The 8,619-nt window shown below is 65.3% G+C and overlaps 2 protein-coding genes across 2 annotated transcripts in view; one reads left to right on the top strand and one right to left on the bottom strand.

Annotated features, from left to right (window-relative positions):
* Positions 1 to 5: 5 nt before the first annotated feature.
* On the top strand, positions 6 to 3,311 carry LOC113977485 (NAC-alpha domain-containing protein 1-like; the record flags this gene model as incomplete). The annotated part of the gene is made up of 7 exons (XM_027703619.1): positions 6 to 969; positions 1,663 to 1,751; positions 1,832 to 1,915; positions 2,373 to 2,519; positions 2,605 to 2,736; positions 2,960 to 3,082; positions 3,165 to 3,311. Coding segments are annotated over 7 exons (1,554 nt in total), but the record flags the coding sequence as incomplete, so codon positions are not given.
* Positions 3,312 to 4,527: 1,216 nt separating this feature from the next.
* Positions 4,528 to 8,619, bottom strand: part of CCM2 (CCM2 scaffold protein) — an 11,986-nt gene continuing 7,894 nt past the window's right edge. Inside the window, exons 7-10 of the mRNA XM_027703576.1 lie at positions 8,444 to 8,501; positions 7,414 to 7,552; positions 6,439 to 6,577; positions 4,528 to 5,461 (exon numbers count right to left, since the gene is read on the bottom strand). Coding sequence (XP_027559377.1) covers positions 5,187 to 5,461; positions 6,439 to 6,577; positions 7,414 to 7,552; positions 8,444 to 8,501 — 611 coding nt within the window. The 3' untranslated portion in view covers positions 4,528 to 5,186. The remainder of the gene's footprint in view (positions 5,462 to 6,438; positions 6,578 to 7,413; positions 7,553 to 8,443; positions 8,502 to 8,619) is intronic.

Genomic DNA, 8,619 nt, shown 5'->3' with positions numbered 1-8,619 from the left:
GCCCGGTGGCCACCACGGCCAGTGCCCCGGTGACCCCAGTGACCCCCAGCCCGGTGGCCACCACGGCCAGTGCCCCGGTGACCCCGAGCCCCCCGCCCCAGCCCGTGTCCCCCGTGGTGCTGGCAGCTGAGGTGGCCCTGTCCCACGAGCCCCCGGCTGCCCTCCCGTGCCCCCCGTCACAGGGGTCACTGTCACAGCCCCCCAGGGAGGTCCCCGAGCCCCCTGAGGGGTGGGGGGACACGGCCACCGTCTCGTCCCCAGAGCTGCCGGACGTGTCCCACTCCCGCCCCGACTCCAGCCTCGACAGTGCCAGGGAGAGCCCCCCACGCCCCCCCGGGACCCCCAGCCCCCCCTGCGCCCTCGGGGAGGCGTCGGAGGAGGAAGAGGCAGAAGAGAAGGGGGAGGAGGATGAGGAGGGTCCCGCTGCCCCCCCGCCGCTGTTCACGGCCTCGGAGCGGGAGGTGTTTGTGGGGACCCCCCCGGCCCCCCCCGAGCCGCTCCCACCACCCGGTGCCTTTTCGGGGCGCGGGGCCGGCCCGGGGGTCACCGCCCTGCCCCGGGGGGCCCTCGGGGACCTGCCCCCGCCCCTGCAGGAGCCCCCCACCCCCCGGCCGGGCCCTGAGCCCCCCGGCCCCACTGAGGGGGGCACCGATGCCAAAGTCCCGGGGGAGGGTGGCCCCCTAAGCCCCCCCGGCCCCCCAAGATCCCCTCCAGCTCCCCCTGAGCAGCAGCAGCAGCAGGAGGAGGAGGCGGTGGGGGGGGTCTCCTCCAGCCCCCTTCCCGCTGTGGGGGCTCAGCAGGGGCCCCCCCAGGAGCCGACCCCCCCCGAGCCCCCCCGCCCTGCGCCCCCCAAACTCAGCCAAGTGCCTCCTCCCGCCGCCGTGTCCCTGCTGGCCCCGGCCCCCCCCGGGCCCCTCCCCGGCCAGGACCCCCCCCCGGGGCTGCCCCCCTCCAGGAAGCACCTCGAAGGTAAGAGACACCCCCTCTCCCCCCCCAGATTTGTCCGTGGCTGTGGGTCTGGCGTGGGGGGGCTGGGGAGGGTCTCGGGGGGGGTTCAGCCCTATGGAAGGGTTTTGGGGGCCCCCCCAGCTCAGCCCCCTCCCACTGCCATAGGGGATTGTGTGGGGCCAGGGTGGGCACTTGGGGGGGCCGGGAGTGCCTTTGGGGGGGCGTTGTTGTTCCCGGGTGGGTGATGGGGGTGAGCAGGGGGGTTCACCCCCATGGGAGGTTCCCCCCCCTCAGCTCAGCCCCCCTCCCGGGGTATTTCTTGGCACCAGGGTGGGCACCTGGGGGGGGGGATGTGCCTTTGGGGGGGTCCCGGGGTGGGTGATGGAGGTGAGCAGGGGGTTTGACCCCCCAGAGGAGTTTTGGGGACCCCTCGGCTCAGCCCCCCATCCCCCCGCAGCCCCTCAGCCCCCCCCCGCAGAAGGAGCCGGAGCCCCGGGGCCGAGCAGCGGGGCCGGGGGCTGGGGGGGGGCCGGGGGCCCCCCCGGGGGTCTCTGCAGTCGGAGTCGAGCTCGTCCAGCGAGGCTGAGACCCCCCGGGCTGACCCGGCCCCCCAGCGCTGCCAGCCCAACCACCGAGGTGAGGGGGGGGGCCCTGGGTACCCCCGGGCTTGGGGGGTCCGGGGGCCCCCTCTCACCCGCCCCCCTTCGTTCCCAGGGTCCGGGAACGAATCCGAGAGCAACGACGAGTCCATCCCGGAGCTGGAGGAGCCCGAGGGCTCGGAGCCGCCCCCCGCCCAGCCCCAGGTGGGGGTTTGGGGGGTCGGGGTTGGTGGGACCCCCCCCCCAGGGGTGCTGGGGGCCCCCCTGACCCCCCCTCTCTGCAGGTGCCCCTGGGCCACGCGCTCGGCCCCGGAGAGGAGCCGCTCAGCAAGGCCAAGCAGAGCCGGAGTGAGAAGAAGGCGCGGAAGGTGGGGGGTCCCAAAGGGAACTGGGGGGTCCCAAAGGGAACTGGGGGTCCCTATGTGGGGTTGGGATCCCCATCCCAGGGCTCGCGCAGGGGGGTCAGTCCTGGGGTGTTGGGGGTCTGGTCCCCACGCTGGGGGTCCCCAGGTCACGCTGGGGTGGGGCTGGGCTCACCCGTGGGGTTGGGGTCCTTATTTCCCCCCAGGTTTTTGGGGCAGTTAGTTCTGGGGTGTTGGGGTTCAAGTCCCCACTCCAGGGGGTTCTCCAGGCCACACTGGGGAGTGTCTGGGGGTCCCCACCCTGGGTTGGGGGTCCCATCCTGGCTGTGCCAGGGACAACGTCCTCCATCCCCCATCCCCATTTTCCCCGTTATCCCGGGGATTTGGGGTGTAACTGGGCGGGCTGGAGCCCCCCCCGGGGTGCTGTGCAGGGGGTCACCCCGTGCCCCCCCCGTGCCCCCAGGCCATGTCCAAGCTGGGGCTGCGGCAGATCCACGGCGTCACCCGCATCACCATCCGCAAGTCCAAGAACATCCTGTTCGTCATCTCCAAGCCCGACGTGTTCAAGAGCCCCGCCTCCGACATCTACATCGTCTTCGGGGAGGCCAAGGTGGGCTGGGGGGTCCGAGGTGCGTGGGGGGGGGTGTCCCTGCCCCGGGGGGGGGCCGGCAGTGACCCTCCCTGTGCCCCCCCAGATCGAGGACCTGTCCCAGCAAGTGCACAAAGCGGCGGCCGAGAAGTTCAAGGTGCCGCTGGAACACTCGGCCCTGGTGACAGACGCGGCCCCCGCCCTCGCCATCAAGGAGGAGAGCGAGGAGGAGGAGGAGGTGGGTGCTGGGGGGGGCTCGGGGGGTGATATGGGGGGGGTAATGGAGCTGTTCCCCCCCCAGGTGAAGGGAATAGGGCTGGAGGAGCTGGGGATGGCCCCGGCCAGTGTGGTGTGCCCTGGGAGGGGACACAGAGGGGCTCCCGGGGTGGGTGCTGGGGGACCCCCGAAGCCCTGGGTGGGTGCCTTTGGGGGGGGTGACAGCCCTGTGCCCCCCTCCCCAGGTGGACGAGACGGGGCTGGAGGTGCGGGACATCGAGCTGGTGATGGCCCAGGCCAACGTGTCCCGCCCCAAAGCCGTGCGGGCCCTGCGGCACAACAACAACGACATCGTCAACGCCATCATGGTGAGTGGGGCTGGGCTGGGACCCCTCCCCAGCGGGACCTGGGGTGACCCCGGGGGTCCCTGACTCGCCGTCTCTCCCGCAGGAACTGACCATGTAGCGGCCGGGGCTGGCCTGGCCCCCCTGTATAGATGCACAGAGCCCCCCCCCAAATCCTTCCTCCTGCCCCCCCCATCCTCCTCCTCCTCCCCTGGACCGCTCAATAAAGGCCTCCTGCACCCCTTGGATCGCACCTGGCCCCCCCTGTGGTGATTTTGGGGGGGGTCTGGGGAGCCCCTTTTCCAGCAGTGGGGTGGGGTGGAGGCAGCACAGGGGATTGTAACTGGGATGGGGAGGTGGAGGGACAGCAGGGTGGGCAGGTTTTGGGGCTCTCATGGTGCACCCCAGAGTGCTTCCAACACCATTGGGGGTCAGGGTTTACCCCCCCCCAGCTTTAGGGGGGCAATGGGAAGCATGGCAGAGACCTGCCAGGACACTGCAGCTCTGCGTTACTCCCAGAATTTAATCCTGTTTCCCATGGAAATATAAAACCACCCCCCCACTCCCCCATGAGCTGTTAGGAGCTCTCTGGATCCTGTCAAAAATGGGGATTTTCCTGAAATTCCCAATTTCCCAAAGGGTTTAATAATGATGGGAAGGAAACTCCCCCAGCTCTGAGGGAGGGAATTCCTGCTCCCCAAATCCCAGGGACTTGGGGTCCCCCTGCTTTGCTGCCCCCAGTTTCTTGGCCTGGGAATGGGAAGGCTCTTGGAGGGGCCCCCTCTGTGCCCCTCAGGTGAGTCCCCGGGATCACTCAGCTTCCAGCAGCCCCAAATTCCAGGAGGAGCAGGAGCAGGAGCTGGGGCTGGGGGACCCCCGGGAGGAGAAGGGGGGGGATCACCAGTTAAGGGTGAGGGGGGGAAAGACATCACTAAGGGTGAAAGGAGAAAGGGGACACCAGTAAAAGTGGGGGGACACACTAGTGAGGGTGCTGGGGAACTGGGGACACACCAGTGAAGGTGCTGGTGAACTGGTGGGCACTGGGAGCAGAAGGGTTAAAGGCACTGCCGGGGATTTGGGGCTGAAGCCGCTGGAATGTGCTGGAGCTGCGGGATCCCCCAAACTGCTGAGTCAGCGTCTGCCTCTGGGTGGAGGGGCCCATTTTCTCCCCCTCCCGGGCACCCATGGAGGGGGCAGCACCCCTCTGCTGTGGCTGTGGGATTAACTGGGCCCCCCCCATCCCATTTAGGGACACCCCCCCCCTCAAAGTGGGACTCCCATCAGGGGGTGCAGATAGAAGGGGGGGTCCCGGATCAGCTCTGGGGGTCCTGGGGTGCCCCAGCAGCACCCCCTGAGCTCCTGCCCCCACCAGTACCCCCGGGATGGGCAGGGGGTGATTGTGGGAAATCCCAGACTGGGGGAGCCAGAATGTTCCGGAATGTTCCGACACCAGGGCCGAGAGGGTGAAATGATTCACATTGTGGCAAAACTTCATTAGGGGGATCGGGGGGGGGGTTATGGGGGACCTGCTGTGCAAACTGTAAACTGGGGAGGGAGCGGGTCCAGCCCCTCAGGAAGAGATCTGGATGCTCAAGAGCAGATCCATCCTCTGGGGAGATCCATCCCCTTGGAAGGAAACCTCGATGCTCAGAAAGAGACCTGTCCCCAAAAATCCAAACCCCAAATCCAGCTCTGCCCCCCAAATCCACACCGGAGCCGTTCCTGCCCCTGGAGCCGTTGATGAGGCCAGGAGAGTGAATCCATCCTGCTGGAGCCTCCAGGTCCTGCAGAAGGATCCATGTTCTGGGACCCTCCAAGGGCAGGTCCGTGTCCCCCCACCGAGGGCACAGGTTGGTGTTCTTGGGTCCCTCCGAGGGCCAATCTGGGGTCCCCAGGGGCAGCTCCATGTTCCATGTCCCCCTCTGGGGGCAGCTCCGTGTTCTCCTCGGGAGCAACTCCACATCCCGGTGTCCCTCCAAGGGCAGCTCCGTGTCCCCCCCAGGGGCAGGTCCACGTTCCACGTCCCCCCCAAAGGCACCTCCGTGTCCCGGTGTCCCTCCGAGGGCCGGGCCGGGATCCCCCCGGGGGCAGCTCCGTATCCCGGCCCCCCGTGTCCGGCCCCATCCCCTCAGGACGAGTCCCTGTCCAGGCTGCAGCCCAGCGCCTCGATGTCGCTGCTGATGTGGGAGATCATCCTGTCCCACTCGTCCTCCTCCGAGGGCACCGACTGCTCGTCGGAGCTGCCGGCGGCGCCGGTGCCGTTGGAGGCGGAGGCGGCGCCGAGGGAGCGGCGGTAGCGCCCGAAGCTGTCCGTGATGATCCCGCGCCCGTCCTTCACCCCGATGGTCTCCAGGAAGTTCTCGAAGTGCTGGCTGTCCTTCTCCGGGATGAAGGGACGCAGGCCTGGAGCCGGGAGAGAGCACGGAGCGGGGCTGGAGCGTGGGACGCGGAGACGCGCGCTCAGGGCAGGTATCCGTGGGATTGCTCACTGCACGGTGTTCCCGAGGCTCCCGAGCCTTCTGGGAGAGCCCAGGAGCCTCTCTGGGGGGACGGGGAGCTCCAGGGTCTCCCATTCACACCTGGGACCTGCAGCCACCACCCACTGAGGGCAAAATCTGGCTCCAGGGGGATTTTCCAACTCCAAAGGATCTAATTCCTCACCCGACTCCTTGCTCGGCTTTGCTGAGTTTATGCCAATAATTTGTCCCATCAGGGACATCCGCCCTGTCCCCTCGGTGTCCCCAAGGGCCAGCAGGGCCCAGGTGAGACACACTGCTTCGATCCTGGGGGGATTTTAAATTCCTGGTCTGTTTTCCTTGGATATTAGAGGCCAGGAGGGAGGCCCTGGGTGTGGTCAGACAAACTGCTCCTATCCTGTCAGGATTTTAAACTCCTGGCCTGTTTTTCCTTGGATAGTAAAGGCCAGGTGAGAGGATCCAGGTGTTTAAGCCCAGGTTATTTAATAGTCCCAGGTCTGGAGGAAATTCCCAGGTTGGCAGGAGATTCCCTGGCCTGGAGATTTCCCAGGTCTGGGGGAGGTTCCCAGGTCTGGATTAAGTTCCCTGGTTTGGAGAAGATTCCCTTGTTCTGGAGGAGGTCTGAGAAAGACTCCCAGGTTGGGAGGAGGTTCCCAGGTGCTCCACAGCCAGGAGAGAACAGGGAACAGCTCCAAGGCAGGGACTCAAACCAGGATAAGCTGGGAGGGATGGCCCAGCTGCTCTCAGGAAGGAGGAATCTCCACAGGAGTGGTGGATTGAGACATTCCCCTCGTGTGGTGACCCCAAGGCCTCCCTGTGCCCTGACCCCTTCCCCCCTCAGTCCCATCCCACCACCTGTCCCTTAGCACCCAGTTCCCACCTCTGGAGCTCTCCTGCACTCACCCAGGAGCAGGAATTTCCTGCTGTCCCCGTAGAGCTGCTTGAGGTTGATGCAGAACTCGTGGATGGAGGCCCCGTTGCGGTACTCGTGGAGCAGCATGGCAAACTGCTGGATCTCCTGGGAGGACAGCTTGGTCCGGAGCTGGGGGACAGCACTCATGGCACCGGGGCTTGGGAATGGCACTGGCTGCAGCCAGGGACCCGCTCATCCCAATGGGAAAGCAGGGACAGGCTCTGGGTGTCGCTGGGGCTGGGACTTGTGGATATGGGTGACTTTGGACAGGGGGAAGGAGACAAACTGGGGGATGCTCCTGTGGGAGATGGAGAGAGTCCAGAGGAGGCCCTGGAGATGCTCCCAGGGCTGGAGCCCCTCTGCTCTGGAGCCAGGCTGGGAGAGCTGGGGGGGTTCCCCTGGAGAAGAGAAGGCTCCAGGGAGAGCTGAGAGCCCCTTGCAGGGCCTAAAGGGGCTCCAGGAGAGCTGGAGAGGGACTGGGGACAAGGGATGGAGGGACAGGACACAGGGAATGGCTTCCCACTGGAAAAGTGGAGATTTAGATGGGATATTGGCAAGAAATGCTGTGAGGGTGGTGAGGGACTGAAGTGGATTTCCCGGAGAAGCTGTGGCTGCCCCACCTCTGGAATTGTTCAAGGCCGGGTTGGACGGGGCTTGGAGAAACTTGGGAGAGTGGAGGGTGTCCCTGCCCCAGCGCAGGGTGGCACTGGATGATCCCTAAGCTCCCTTCCCACCCCAACCATTCCAAGATTCCACGACATGAGCCCATAGTCAGGCCCTCCAGGCACAGCCTGGGAAGGAGGAGATCGAGCTGCTCCTACACCCCACATCCCTCCCTCTGAGGCCACAATCTGACATCCCAGGAGCATCCCAACGCCCTGGGGGTCCTGGTCCCAAATCCCAGGATCATCCCAGCGCCCCGAGGGTCCCGATCCCAAATCCCAGGATCATCCCAGTGCCCCCACCGTCATCATGTAGTCCTGGAGCAGCTCGGTGGCCGTGGTGCTGAGCTCGCTCTCGCTCGCCGTGGTCACGTGCGGGGACGGGCGCGCCGAGAACGAGGACGGGGACGTGTCTCCTGCCTCCAGGGTGTCTGGGAAGGAACTGACACGGAACAGGGTGAGTTCTCGGGAGCTCCTTGGGCCATGGAGGGGCTGCAGGGGTGGGGAGCCACGTGGAGGCGGGAATTTTGGGGCGGGCTGTGCGGGACCAGGAGCTGGACTCTGATCCTTGGGGGTCCCTCCCAGCCCAGGATATTCCATGATTCTGGAAGCCTCCGGCTCCTGAGGGCACCCCGAGGACCCCATGGAGCCAAACGCTGGTTTGGTGACCCCGTGACAACGGAGCCCCACACAGGGAATTATCCCTCCAGGTGCTTCCTCGTTGGGAACAGCACAGGGAAAAATCCCCAGACTCCTCATTTTGGGGCTAAAGGTGCAAATTTCCAATAGTGTTCATAATTCCTCCATGTTAAACATTTCAAGAGCATCCCTCTGTGTTGGACATTCCAAGAAAAACCCTTAATGCTGACTATTACAAGAGCATCCCTCTGTGTTGGACATTCCAAGAACATCCTGCCACGTTGGATACTCCAAGAACATCCCTCAGTGTTGGACAATCCAAGAGCATCCCTCAATATTGGCTATTCCAAGGGTGCCCCTCCATGTTAACCCACGGATTGTGTGTCGGGATTTCATCCCACAAACGCTATAGAGGTTTCCAGCGATCCAGGAGAGAAAAGTTTCCCAAATGAAGGGTTTTTTTAGGAAAACCCTTCTCCCAGCTCCAGCAGGGCCGATCAGCCGCCGACCCCGTGCTGTGCTGACACAGGGACTGCTCGCTGCGGACGTGACTTTCCCTGGAATGCTGAGGGCAGGACAATCCAGGCCCGGACAGGATCCGTGCCAACACCAGCGGGGCTGGGCTGAGCTTCCCGCCGTGCCCACCGCAGCGGATCTGGGGTTAATCCTGGCTCCAGGGCCAGGGCTCACTTACAAAGTGCTGGCATCCGCCTCCAAGGGCTCCTTCACGTCCACTTTGGTGGAAGAGTCATCTGGAAGGAGAAAAGTTTGGGATACGGAATGTGAGAGGCATGAACTCGGTGATTTCCCAGCCCAGGAGCGACAGCGTGATTCCTGACCCAGCGTGATTCCTGACCCAGCGTGATTCCT

This window comes from Neopelma chrysocephalum, unplaced genomic scaffold (genome assembly GCF_003984885.1).
Source record: "Neopelma chrysocephalum unplaced genomic scaffold, ASM398488v2 Primary Assembly neopelma1_243, whole genome shotgun sequence".
Taxonomy (NCBI): domain Eukaryota; kingdom Metazoa; phylum Chordata; class Aves; order Passeriformes; family Pipridae; genus Neopelma; species Neopelma chrysocephalum.
This window is presented reverse-complemented; position numbering and strand designations above follow the sequence as displayed.